We start from the raw sequence: 15,035 nt of genomic DNA, 5'->3' as shown, positions 1-15,035 counted from the left end.
ATAGTGGGGAAGGTTGGGCTCCTCTCTCTCTCTTTCTCCTTCTCAGTATGACAGACTTGATAATTTTACTTTGTACCTCATCTTTAAGTTTGACTTCATTCTTTTCTTTAGTTACCTTTAGTCCCCGATCAGTGACATATGCAGAAAATTATAAACAGGCCGCATGATAGGAACCAGTATCCTGCCTCTCAGCAGACTTGTATCATCTAGGACTGGCAATAGTTTTAGAAAGGACAACTGAACCAGCCTAACATGACCCATAAGTTAGAGTGACAACACATGTTTTGCAGTTTATAGAGTTCAATTAATAGATTTGATTGCCATGGAAAGAGGGAAGGAAAAGAATTGCATGACTCGTGTACTGAGTATGAGAGAGCTTATTCATACAGGTTGGAAAAGCAAAATTAAAAAATCAGAAACAGGCCCACCAGCCTAGATATGTCCAAAACTAGTACTTTGGTAACCTATTATGACTTCCAGCAGATTAAGTTTCAAACTGTGGAAAGGGCTTCGGAATAAGGGAAGGCTTAGCATCCCACTAATAAGGCTTATTAAGTTTAGATAAAACAGATGTTTTTCAATGGTAGCAGCTCTGAGTCACCAAGATCAAAATGGAGAAAGAAGAGAACAAAAACAAGCTAACACTTTCATTAAAAAGGTACTATTTTTCTTAGGCATTTTCAGAACCTGCTCACATTTATACTTAATACTTTCAGTTAAATCCTGTGAATGCAAGCATTAATTGGGGAAAAATTCCTTAATACTGATTAAATGTGTATACATTTATGTTGATTTGCTGACATTCTGAAAGTGGTACTATGAAAAGAGAATGGGATTTAGAGGCAAGCAGTCCTAATTTCATATGTCAGCTCTCTTACCTGTTCTTGTTTGTTTGTTTTTGTTTTTGTTTTGAGATGGAGTCTCACTTTGTTGCCTGGGCTGGAGTGCAGTGGTGCAATCTCAACTCACTGCAACCTCCACCTCCTGGGTTCAAGTGATTCTCCTACCTCAGCCTCCTGAGTAGCTGGGATTACAGGTGTCCACCACCATGCTCGGCTAATTTTTTTTGTATTTTTAGTAGAGACAGGGTTTCACCATGTTGGTCAGGCTGGTCTTGAACTCCTGACCTCGTGATCCGCCTGTCTCGGCCTCCCAAAGTGCTGGGATTACAGGCGTGAGCCACCACGCCTGGCCAGCTCTCTTACCTGTTTTTAGAACCATTGGCAAGTTACTTAATCTCACTGATCATCACTGAACCTCAGCTTCTTCCTCTACAAAATGGAGTTGTTTTGAGGACTAAACAACATAATGATGTATAGTACCTTACTCACCTTACTCACAGTAGGTACTTAGCAGGTATTGGCTTTTTGAGATTTTAAGTTGCTTTTGCTCACAGTGCCATGTCTAAATATCTTTGGACCAGTCTTCTAGAGCTTGATTAGGCGCTTTAGGCCATCCAAAGAGGGATGCACCTGAAAGATCCATTGTGGGGTGAGATAAAAATATTAGAAATTCTATTTATATCATTTTAGATAAAATATAAGAAAGTATTTAAACTCCACTAATGTTTAACATGTGGATTGACCCTGATGCTCTCCTTTGGTCCATGTTGGAGAGTCACTGTCATATACTCTAAATAAGGGATCCCGAGAAAAGTGTGAGATTTCTTGATTTGGTGAGAGTTCATAGTGGCATGCACATTCTTTTGCTCACTTTAGGCATATTGTAACATATTTCAGTTTACATGTACCTAGTTAAGTAGATTTCTAGTTCTTAGTACAGGTTGAGCATCCCAAATCCAGAAATCTGAATTGCTCCAAAATCGAAAACTTTTGAATACCAATGTAACGCTTAAAGGAAATACTTCAGATCTCAGAATTTTGGATTTGGGATGTTCAACCAGTATAATGCAGATATTCCCAAATCACAAAAAAATCCCAAGTTTGAAACACTTCTAGACTCCAGCATTTTGAATAAGGGATTTTCCAACCTATATAATCTTCATCCTGTGGTTTCTTTGCAGGAATCTTCTTAAGCTGTTTGCCTATTGTGTGTAGGTCAGTTAAAGCTAGATAAACTAACCCACGCAGAATGGACAAGTGGCTTAGGAAGATTCCTGCAAGGAAAAAAATGGGTTGATGATAATAGTAATAATGCAAGGGCAAGAAAATGGTGAACTAGCTGACTCTTCTATGAGTTTCCTCTTAATTTAGCCAAGTCATGAAGTGAAAACAAAAATAATCGAATCAGATCTGACAAGATATCAGCCCCAAAACAACAAAGGATCAAGAACATTATTTAATTTATACTCACTGTCTTAATATACAAAGCCTACTCTAAGTATCATGCTTTGATATATTAGCCTATGATAGTAGTACAAGTATATACTTTATAAATATACATATTGAGGATGTGTGCTCAAACTTTTTTTAGTGATAAGAATACTCAATCAAAACTGTTTGGATCCTGGTGATGACAGACGACGTTGTCAGCCAATCCCCATGTGGTAGTGAGGACATGTCCTGCAGTTCTGAAGGGATTCTATGTTTTTTTTTAATTTAAAAAACGAAAAACTAATTTAAAAAAAAACAGCCTAGAGACTGCTATTTTAAATGAGGAAAGCAGTTGCTGCCTATGGAATCTCTCATCTCTCATTCTGTATCTGCTGCTTAGAAATTATTTTTCTTGTTTTTGTTTTGTTTTGTTTTGTTTTTTACCTAAGGATTTTGCTATAGTATGAATAGTAGGATAGAGAGTAATATATCTAAATCCATCAAACATGATTTAGGGAACTTTATTTCTTTATAAACATTTCTTCTACAGAAGTAAAAGAACAATTCCTGCCCAAAAGATTTAAAAACTGTAGTTCAAGAAAACTAAGAAACTGTTTCAAAGCAGCATATGAATCCCTGCCTGCAGGATAATGGAAACTCATGATGAAGATGTACCTTATTTGATGTAGATTTGTTTCTGAAAAAAATATATATTTTTTTTATTTCTGTAAAACTCCCTGTAACTCTGAGTCAGTTGGTAACCAGTAAACCAGTAGCAAATTGTAAAACAGATCTTTTCAAACTGAGCGCTAACCTGCTCTGATTCCTCTCAGCAGTCCTATAGCATGATTTTAACACGTATTTTATACATATCCATATATTATTTAGTAATCTATTCTTATATTCTCCATGGCTCTTTGCATAATAAAAAGCATATAGCGGGTGTTTAATACTTATTTTGAAAATGAAAGAAAATGAAATGAAAACACTAGAACCTGGAAAGGTAGTCATTATCCCCCGAGATGGCCACATTTAATTCCTAGAGAAGATAACTTGTTTAGTTCTTCCCATAGCACAGCTTAGTCCTGTGGCTCCCTTTCTTTCACCAGAGCCATAATATGGGGCAGCCCTGTGGACAGACGGATGATCAATCAGAGTTCTTTGACAGCCACTACTTATTGAGTAGGTTAGTAAAGGCACTTGTGCAGTTATTATTATTTTATTTGTTACAGTTGCTCCGTTAGGTGGGTACTGTTATGATCTCCATTTCATAAATGAGGAAATGAAGGCTGGCATAGATTAAGAGACTTGCCCAAATGTCACACAACTAACGTATAGTGGAGCCAGGATCCAAATGCAAGTATATCTGACTCCAGAACCCAAGCTGTTGGCCATTGTAATATGTTATGTTCTAGAGAACTGTGAAATAGTGCTCATTAATTAATGATTACTTCAATTTTACATTTTAGGAGCTATATTTATTGGCATAAGTCACAGAGAACTGTTGTTATACCTTGGAGACACACTTTTGATGGGTCTGGGGAAGTAATACTAATTTGGGATTGTAGACCAGGTTTCTAAATTCCAATTCAGTTCAAGAGGTGGTTCATTCAGTTTTGTAGTATATCTTAACTTAAGAGAACAAACGGGATGAGATCCCTGGAAATTTTGCCAGTCTGTGTGTTACACAGTCTCTTGAAGGTAGAGACAATCTCATATCTTCATATTTCCAAGCTTATAATTGTCAGTGGTCATATCGTAATCTTTTCCAAACCCACACATTTTTTTCTTGCCAAGGCCTTGAGAGCACTGTTGTTATGGTGTACAGTAACAAATGACCCAGTTATATTGAGTTTTAAAGATGAACCAGAGTCATAAAGAGAAAATTAAATTATATTCATTTTACTTTGGCAGATTTTCATCAGAAAAACATAATTTAAACAAAAATAGTTTCTAGTAGTTCATTTCTAAAAACAAGATAGAGTAAATCTAGAAACTCTGCAGAGAAAGCATTATGTAGACATTTTGTAGAGGGAAATAAGAAATACTTTCTGTATATACAAACATTTAGCCATCTGTTTCTTTATGTATCTTTTATTTTCCAGTTTTAGCTCTGCTCCACTAAATCAAATTCAGACCCAATTCTCTTAATTTAGAGGGGAGGAATTTGTGGCCTAGGAGGCAGATTCTGATGATACTTGCTGGTCCTCACAGCTGGCAGCTCACAGGGATTTTTCCCTTCCTGGTGGGCAGCTATGGCTATCTCATAGAGAGTAGAGGCTTTTAAGAATGCAAGATCAGAGCATTTCAGGAACTTTAATCAGAGGGCAGTAAGTGATAACACTCTAAAGCCTAAGTGAATCTCATAGGATAGAAGCCCGATAATATATATCAAAACCTACTGAACCTGTTGTCCTCCCTCTCCTCTCTCTTACTTTTCCATTCTCCCTTTCTTGCTTTGTCCTTGTTTCTTTGCATGTGTCTCTATTTGAGCTCTTTTAAGTGTCCCCCTTTTTTGTGCTTTCTTTGCCTCCTACTTCTTTTTTCAGCTTCTTGCTTTTCTCTTCCTTTCTTTTTACATATTCCTTTTTCCTTTTTCTTTCTCTCCTATCTTCTCTTCCTTTTGTTCCATCCCTTAGTTCTTTCCTCTATTCCCCATGAATTACCCATCATATCATATTAAGCATATATATTAAAATTAATAAATGTTAATGGTCATTGAGCAGCAAGAAGGTTTTATTTATTACTGTAAAGGGAAAACTATCTCCCAATTAAGTAACACTGTACATATAGCTTACAATTGAAACTTTTCTTTTGAGTAACAGCCCTGACCAGAATAAGGCACCTTTCCTCCTTCCTTAACCATAATTGTGTCTTTTGTTCTTCCTCTCTACCCTTAGGTTTGATGAATAGGCACATTTTTACATTTTGTTTTGTGTCCATTACTTCTTGAATTTTAGAAAGCTAAAATTGCTACTTAGTGAGAAAGAGAGGTAGATAATTTTTCAGATGTGGGTTTAGGATTCTAGTATTCTGAGTTTCTGGGGTTCAAACATGCCACTATGCATTCTATTCCAGAAGCTCTAGCAGGGAATGACAGAATATGGAATTTACTGGTGGTTCAAACCCCTCATGAAAAAACTGCTTTTAGTTTTAGACTAATACATGGTTGAATTGCTTCTCTTTGCCTGTCCAAACAGGGATTTTTAATTTGGGTTTTAATTACTTACTTGTCCTGAATAATAGTTATATGTAATATGAAGCCCCTTTCAGTTTGATAACTTTCCAGCAGTTAACCAATTAAGGTCAGCAATATTTTAGAAAGTGAATGAACAAGTGAGCGAATGACTAGACAGAGTCCCTTAAATTATTTCTGTTACATGCTCTATCGTTTACGATGAGCCTTGTAATATCTAAGGTTTTGCCTCTTTTCAGCGACTTTTTTTTCTTTTTAGCATAGTTTCCAGGCACTGTCACAAACTCTTTGGTTCTTTCATAGCTAAACTCTTAATATCTTTTCTTAAAATGTTCATTTTTATTAAAGTACTATATAACATTATATATTAACTTTGACAAATGTTAATGTTCCTTCTCAATTAGGTGAGGTGTATTCTTGAGAAGGTGCCAATTTGAATTGAATATATTTGAATTTGATATGTGAACTAAACTGTAATTGTTTAAAGCTTACCCATCCATCGTATGGGTGATGGAGCAGCTGACTGGTTTTATATGTAAGTATTTTGTTTTGTTTTTCTAGCAATATTTAAACATTAGAAAATGATTTCCTATTCTAACAAAGAGAAATTCATATGAATTTACTTACAGGACCCCCTTGTCAGTTCCTTAGACTGCCTAGAATTTAAATTGGCAGATACTACTTTGGTATAAAATGCTTTCTATGGACAGTATTAATATTTTAAAATTTGTTTTACTCCTGCAGATTTCCAGTAGACAGGAAGTCTAGCTCTGTTTACCCTTTGGCTACTAATGAGTGCTACTGAATGATTATTTATCATCTTTAGGTAGAGGTACCACAGGTATGAGATCAGAATTGCCAAGTAAGGCAAGCATTTAATTTTAAAATTTGAAAACAAATCCATGCAAAGGTGACAACTAAAGTATAAATACTAGAAAGAACTTTGGACTTGAGTCAGAAAATCTCGGTTGTATCCCTACCCTTGTCATTAACTTAGCTGAGTCACCTTGAGTAAGTAACTGCCCAACTCCAGATTACAGTATTCTCTCTAAAAGCACAATTTCAACAATGCGTATTCTAAAGAGAGCTTGGTTAAGGAAAGCTTGGTTGAGGAAAGCTGACTCTTGTTGTTTATCAGCTATCCACACCAGCCTGGCAGCTCTGAGGTCAGTCTCCAGCTGTATTTTCATCTTTTTGTAATCCCTTAAATCCTTCTAGGCTTTCATTGCTAGTTCATTTCCCTAGAAATTTACATTTAGAGACATTGAGGACTTCCTACCTTTGTAATTTTTCTGTGTTCATGAATTTAATGAAAAATTACTTAGAGCTGGCTAAAAAATGCAAGAATCAAAAGTCTTGTTTAAATGTCTCTAAAATCAGACTATTCCTATCATGACTAACAACCTTTACCATTTCAGAGCTTTGAAATCAGTATGTTTGAATCTTGACATGGTGAGGCACCATTGTCATTTTATCCTATTCATTGTTCTAGCATTTTCCTACTAACTCCTTGTTCTAAACATTTTTCTTTTTTTTTAAGCCTAGAATGAGTGAACAACAAGGCTCCATGTCATGAGAAAAGCATTGTAGCCTGATCCTCACTTATGTTTTAGGTATTTGAAAATTACATTGATTTCAAATAGTTTGAATTGCATTGAGCTAAAACTTATCTTTTATTGGTCTGCTAGGAAATGAACAAAATGATAACTTGCCTCAAAAGTATTGAGAAATTAACTGTATAGTGACTTCAGCATGTGTATTTTTAAAATGAAAAAGCTAGAGCTAGGTACAAAATGTGCTTCATTAAAGGAGGTCTAGCACTATATTCAAAAGGTCAAACAACAAATATTGGTGTGGATGTGGAGAAACTGGAACTCATACATTGCTGCTGGGAAAGTAGAATCATGCAGCCATTGTGAGAAATAGTTCGTTGGTTCCTCAAAAAGTTAAAGGTAGAATTACCTTTATGATCCAGCAGTTCCACTCCTAGCTATCTACCCAAGAGAAATGAAAACATACATCCACATTAAAACTCATACATCAATTCCCTAGCAGCATTACTTAAAATAGCCAAAAAGTGGGAACAGCCCAAATGTCCATCAACCCATGAATAGGTAACAAAATTTGGTGTATCCATACAATGAAATATCATTAGGCAATGAAAAGAATGAAGTACTGATACATGCTACAACATGGATGAAATCTCAAAAATATGCTAAGTGAAAGAAGCCAGACGCTAAAGGCAATATATTGTATGATTTCATTTATACAGAGTGTCCAGAATAGGCAAATCCATAGAAACAAAGTAGATTAATGGTTTCCAGGAGCTGGGAGTGGTGCCAATATGCAGTGACTGCTATTGGGTACGTGGTTTCTTTTAAGGATGATGAAAATGTTCTAATATTGCGTAATGGTGATGGTTGCACAACTGTGAATATACTAAAAGCCATTGAATTATGTACTTTAAAAGGGTGAATTTTGTGGTATGTGAATTATATCTCAATAAAAGTGTTATGGATTAAAAACATTAGTGACTGTATTACTATAACTATTTGAAATTATAAAAGTATATTTAAATTACATTTTATGCCAGGACTAGGGGCGGGGGGAATGGGGAGTTAGTGTTTAATGGGTACAGAGTTTCAGTTTGGAAAGATGAAAAAGTTCTGGAGATGGAAGATAGTGATAGATACCCTACAAATGTATTTAATTTTACAGAACTATATACTTAACAATGGCTAAAATAGTAATTTTATGTTATGTATATTTTACCACAGTAAAAAAATCCATAACCCCCTAAAATTATATTTTATATTATTCTAATGAATAATGTGTCTTTTACTCTCTTTTTCTTCTTTTAACAGTAAAACTGAAAATGTGATTGGCCTTTTGTTTTTTATGCATATAATTCTTCTGGTCTGTGTTTTAGAACTTCTTTCCTGTGTGGCGTTGGGGGGTGCGAGTGGTTACACACACACGTCTTTATCTTGGCTTTGAATGAGAACTTGGAAGTATTTTTTAAAACTTTTATTTGTCAGTAGGAAAATAAAAGAAGCCAAACCATAGGAAATTTACGTCATTAAATTATAAAATAGTGAAATGCTGTTCTCAGAGTATGAATTATCACAGATTTCCTGATTTTCTTGGTTAATCTTGGCTTCTTGAATGGGAAAAACATATATACTTTTATACATATATAACATCTATATATCTTCCTATAAGCATTTTCCTTTGTATAGCAGGATAAAATGAGCACCAAAATGTGGTGGAAATATAAAAACGCAGTGGATGAGCTTCAAAATGCAAACAAAGGGATGGGAAAATGAAAAAAAGAAAATTCATCAGTGAGAAAGTCACTGAAAAAGGAATTAAATTCTTTCCAAGTCTATGGAACTATGTTATGACCCAAGCAGTTTGTAGAGTCTGAGTTTGTAACCTCTGAGGATTAATCCATGGAAATATTTCTAAGCCTGGCTACTATCTAGGACATTTGAAGATGGATGTTATGAATACCAGTAGTGCCATTAATATAGTAGGCAATCAGAGGTATGTTTGTTTTTCTTGATCAGGAAGTGGTTTCTTTTAAAAGTACAAGGAACACACACTGTGTGTGTGTGTGTGTGTGTGTGTGTGTGTGTATTTTCTATTCCGTTGCAGGAAGAATTATGGTTTCTCCACATTTTACAGTGGGGTTTTCTAGAGTTTGGCACTATGATACACTACACTTGATTACAGGATCCAATCAGAGTTGATGTACTCAGAAATTCATTGACGTGATTAATGGTCTCCTAATCATACTTTTATTTCCTAGATTAGCCCTGTTTCCTGTAGTTTCACAATTTTTGAGTCATATGTTAAATTATCCTTTATAGGGGGCCTGAAATTCTTATGAGTATTTTTAGTCTATAATTTGCATGATTATTTCCATTTTCTTTGTTTTTTTTTAATTGAAGAAAATGAAATTTCGATCTTCCTTTGAATTCTTTGAGTGCTGTTCTATGGTGACTGGCCTTCCTAGTATAATCTTTTTTAAAACAATATTGTGTATATGTGTGTGTGTTTGTATACATATATATGTATACAAACACATACACATATACACACACACATAAATATATAATTTATTTTCACTGCCACCAGCACTAGATCCAGAAATCTTCCTACAAGTTTCCACTAGTCTAGTTTTTATTCTTCTCAAAAGCAAAATAAAACATTCTTAGATTCTACAAGTAGCAGGGAAAGACATCAGGAAATGGCTGTACAGGAAATGTAATTGATAATTCACTCTTTACAATTGAAGTGGTCACAAGATTGGCTAGCAAACACAATCTATTAAATGAAAAAAAGGTGACTTCTAAAATCTTTGGGGAATTTGAATACATTTGAAGCTTGTTGGTACCTTTGACAGCTTACTGATTCTTTTTGAAACTCTTACCTTTTTCAAACAATTGTTTGCATTTGAAATTGGGAACTTTCATATCCAGTGATTGCTTTAATATTTGCTTTGTTTTTTTAACAGTGCCCTTAAAGATAGCCGTTTTCCCCCAATGACAAGGGATGAGCTGCCACGGCTTTTCTGCTCAGTGTCTCTGCTCACTAACTTTGAAGATGTCTGTGATTATTTGGACTGGGAGGTAAGATTATAGAAAAATTTTTAAAGAAAAATGAAGGTAACTCTTGAGGAGATGTTAAAAATTAGGCCCAGAAAATAACTCTTTCAGCCCATTCTCTATTGTAATGGAGGTCGAGAGTAACATGGATGAATAAACCTCACAACTGAACGAGATATAAGTAAATGAGTTTTTTAAAGGACAAAGTGCCACGTGTTGTTATAATCCCCAAACTGAATTTGGTTTTCATTTTTCTCCTACTACCTCACCAAAGCACCTCATAAAAGCTGTTAATAAGTAATAAGAAGGACTGACTGGAATTTATTTCTCCTCTTATTTTCATTCTGGTGCACTCTGGTATAACCGCCACTAAGTAATTAGTTGGTCAGAGGATACATCTCAGAAACAGGAAGAAATAGTTAGGATAATACACCATTTGGGGGAATCAGCTTGTGATAATAACAAGGTATTGATTAACTAGAGTTAAATAATGTGAATTCATTCTTGGCTACCTTAGTTTATACACTTAAACACTCTAACAAATAATACTAAGGTTATTTCTAGGGTATCTCTGTGCATTGCTATTGTTAGAGTAGCTTATATTGATCATATTTTTATTCTTTTTTAGTACGTGGGGTTGGCTAACATTGTTAGTGAAGTTCAGAGGTTCTCACCATGATTTGCTTTGGTGGCTGGGAGGAGATGTTGAGTGTAGGTCTATTGGGTCTATGAAATTTTACACACAAGCATGCCCATATTACTGAATGCCTGTTGTATTCCAGGCAATGTGCTCCATGTATAAAACTGGTAAGATTTGGTTCCCACCATGAAGCATCTCATAATTTAGTGGCGAGTAAATGTGTATAGAAAGTATGAAGAAATAAGTGCTATGAGAATGAAACAATGGGAACTCAGTGATAAACATAACATTCTCTCTCACACATAACTCATAAATGGCATTATTGTATCCTTATGACAGATTTTAATTCTTCTGCTGTTTTAGAAGGACCATCCCCCATAGTAACTGGACTATTCTGCCTTGGGGACAGATCACTGTCTTCACAGTTTATTAGACTTGAATTTAATTTTGGCTTTGCCCTGATTCCTTGTGAGACTTCGAACAATTTACTTACTCCACTGCAATTCGGTTTTCCAATATACAGAATAAGACATTTATAAGGTTCTTCATTTGAAAAAAAATCTCTATCATATAAATTATTGTTGTTATACCAGAGCTATTTAAAAAGTTTTCGGGGGTGGGATGAAAAAAAAACTTTTCTACAGAGAGTACAATGCAAGAGTCCCCTCTGGGTTTTGTGATAAGATTTTCTGGAGCATTATCAGAATATGAACACATCTTAGGACTTTTGCAAAGGAAGAAATAAAATAAATGTATACTGTTGTTCCTACCAAAGTTGGAATGTAGAAAACCTTTTGTAAACTTGAAATTTCTAATTTATTATTTTCTATAAGTTTGTTGTTCTTACTTGATTTTTCTTAAAGAGAAGTCTACAAGTATTATGGAAATATTCCTTAGTACTTTATTTTTAAACAGCCCCAAATCATGTTCCCTATTTATTAACATATATTATAGTCTGGGTGGTTCTTTTACTGTTTTAAGGCTGCTGTTTCCTCTTCCGCAGCCAGATTTACTTTTGCTTTCTGGATTGCAGGGTGTTGTGTATGTAGTAGTGGGGGTGAGAGTGATTATATGGGAAAAGCCTGAGATCCAAGGGGGATGACCAAGCTACAAGAACACTTCTACTCTTGCAGCTACTGAGTTGGAAGTACAGTTCTGGCATGTGTGTTTCTGTGTGTGTGCATGTGTGTGTGTCACAAACATGAACATACTAGTATTACATAAATGTGTGTGCATGTGTTTTGGGGGAAGGAAAAAGGGAAGAATCCAACAGCTGTTACATAGGCATGGTTAAGCACCGAGTACATCATCATCATCTTTAGCCCAGTTAAAGCACTGTCTACCGCTAAAATTAACCTTGATATTATTGGACTATTATGTCCAAAAGATACATCAGCTTTCTGTTTGTTAGGAGAGTGGGATGTAGAGCCCTTAAGAAGTAGTACTGTGTACTCTATTATATACTCTTTCAAGGCATATTTATCCTCTTTGGTCACCATCTGCCAGCCTGAATTTCCAGAAGATTCTATATTGTTCCTACTTGGTATTGTGTACTTAATATATTTTAGGGGGCTTAAATATTAATTTCTATTAAGTATTAGTTCCCAATTGAAGCAAAAAATACACTTTTTTTTTTTTTTTTTTTTTTTTTTTTTTTTTTTTGAGACAGAGTCTTGCTCAGTCGCCCAGGCTGGAGTGCAGTGGCGTGATCTCGGTACACTGCAAGCTCCGCCTCCTGGGTTCACGCCATTCTCCTGCCTCAGCCTCCTGAGTAGCTGGGACTACAGGCGCCCGCCACCATGACTGGCTAATTTTTTGTATTTTCAGTAGAGATGGGGTTTCACCGTGTTATCCAGGATGGTCTCAATCTCCTGACCTCGTGATCCACCCACCTCGGCCTCCCAAAGTGCTGGGATTACAGGCGTGAGCCACCGTGCCTGGCCCACATTTTTTTTTTTTTTTTTTACTTTTAATATACAAGTATTTGAAAATGAATTAGTTACTGTTAGAATGGCTATGCTAAGAGGAAAAGCCCATCCTTTTCAGTTAGTTCATCATTGTTTCAGGTATTTGGCAGAAGAGAAATTTGTGTACAGAGTAAGGGTGGAAATTATATTTTTAAGTACAAGAATGTGATTTGGTCTTAAAAAAATATGTACCTTACTGAGTGATTGAAAATGGAGTAATAGTATTGTGGGCATGATATTCTAAGGGTTATCCTTAATGATTCTGAAAAAGCATTACTAAACACAGAATGCCAAAATAGAATTAAAGGCATTAAAAAATTATACATTGACACAATTTCACTTCTAGGTATATACCCAAAAGAATTGAAGTGTTGAAACAAAAACTTGTACATGAATGTTCATAACAGCGCTGTTCACAATAGCCAGAAGGTGGAAACATCCCAAATATTTATCAGCAGATGAATGGATAAATAGAATATGCCACATTCCGTATGATTCCATTTATGTGAGATATCCAGAATGAGCAAATCCATAGAGATAGAAGGCAGATTAATAGTTGCTAGGGGCTAGGGGGAGGGGTAAATGGGAAGTGACTACTTAATGGTACAGGGTTGCCATTTGGAGTGGTGAGAAAGTTCTGGAACCAGATAGTGGTGGTGGTTGTACAACATTGTGAATGTATTTAATACCACTGAATTGTACACTTTAAAATTGTTAAAATGGCAAATTTTATGTGTATTTTACAATAAAAATGGAAAATAAACTTTATACATATATTCTGTTCATAATAGCAATTTTAATTTATCAAAGAAGAAAATTTTTTAAATTAAAAACGTATAATGAGAGAAATGTGAGTCATTTATACACCATTCTGAGAATAACTACTGTTAACATTTTGGAATATTTCTTTCCATTATCTTTTATATATTATACTAAGACTTTTTAAAATTTTTTTTCCATTCTTTATCTGTCTTTGTATCAATAAATCTGCATATTTGGTTACATAACAGATCATATTGAATATACAATCACTATTTAAAAGATTGTGGGGAAGTCTTTATGGTTTATCTTTGTATGTAAGTAAATTATATTTTGAATTTCCTTTTTGAGAAGTCAGTCTATATTATGAAAGTATATGCTTCACGAGAATTTTCACACTAATAGGTACAACTTTTCTTCCAAGAAAAAATATCCTATTCACCATAAGTATGCAATTTTAACCTGAAATGTGAAGTCCTGTATATATTTATGCCACAGGGGAAAACAAGATTATTACAGAATTTTAATACAGAATGTTAAAGTTGAAGATAGATAATGAGCATGTTTTATACAAACAGAAGCTTCTAACATAGCACTTTTCTGGTGGAAGTACAGTTTGAGAATTGACCCCCACTGGTTAAGGGTGTTACTGCAGTGGAATTCCTAATTAAAGGGATGAAAATGCCCAGATCAAAGCAGGAAGAGGGCAAAGTCTAGAAGTCCCAAAGCATAGAGGTAGATATCTTCGCTACCAAGACAGACATCCCTGTGGTCATGAGGATGAGGAACGTGACCACAACCAGTGGTAATAGCCACCTAGTTTTCAGATGATCAGGAAACAAATGAATTGCCACGCGTCTGGCTACCATCTTACTGTCTTTTTCACGCAAGGTTTTTAACTTGGTCTATTTGGGAACTTTCTTTTGATAACATGTCTCTAATTTTATAATGGGAGTTAGTAGGAAAGTAGGACTTACTTTAGACCTTGTTTTAGGAGCTAGAGTGCTTCTCTTTGATAATGTGAGGGATGTTTGACAAATGGTTTTACAAATGGATGTAATTAATTTCAAGTCAATATTGAATTGACAGACTAATCAATAATGCTTCCATATGTTCTGTTTCCTCAGAATAGTAATTATAACATTTAAAATAAATGTTTATGGGTAGCCTCTGAAGGAATCTGGGCAGTCATTAAAAATAACAGCCATCCACAAAAGGCAGTAAGGACAAATTAGAGCAGTGGCCCCACCCTTCCAAGAATAACTGATCATTGCCCACATCATGATGTACTTATTGCCCTAGTAGGTATGAGAAGGATGAAGAGTGAATAATTTGGGGAAAAATTTCATTAGCTGATAAATTGGAATGTCTACCTGCAAGGCTAAAATGGTTGTTAAATGAGGAAAATTGCTCCCCTAGATAAATCTGACATGATATGCCTTGTGTTTGAACACAGAAACTCATCACCATTGTTCTGTGTTCTTCAGTTGACATCATTCTCTTAATTCTGAATGACAGGGTGATTGACAGACATGGTGCTTTGTAAAGAAAGAAAAACTCATGCAGCATGTTAGAGCCTGCCAAAATGAC

The 15,035-nt window shown here is 35.1% G+C and overlaps 1 protein-coding gene across 2 annotated transcripts in view; it reads left to right on the top strand.

Moving 5' to 3' along the window:
• The window catches only part of AMMECR1 (AMMECR nuclear protein 1), a 129,097-nt gene that overhangs the window by 96,741 nt on the left and 17,321 nt on the right, over positions 1-15,035 (top strand). For both annotated transcript variants that reach the window (XM_063660283.1, XM_054473154.2), the window contains one exon: positions 9,989-10,103. In XM_063660283.1, coding sequence (XP_063516353.1) covers positions 9,989-10,103 — 115 coding nt within the window. The remainder of the gene's footprint in view (positions 1-9,988; positions 10,104-15,035) is intronic.

This window comes from Pongo pygmaeus, chromosome X (assembly GCF_028885625.2).
Source record: "Pongo pygmaeus isolate AG05252 chromosome X, NHGRI_mPonPyg2-v2.0_pri, whole genome shotgun sequence".
Lineage (NCBI taxonomy): Eukaryota > Metazoa > Chordata > Mammalia > Primates > Hominidae > Pongo > Pongo pygmaeus.
Note: the sequence above shows the minus strand (reverse complement) of the source record. Positions and strands in the feature narration are given on the sequence as shown.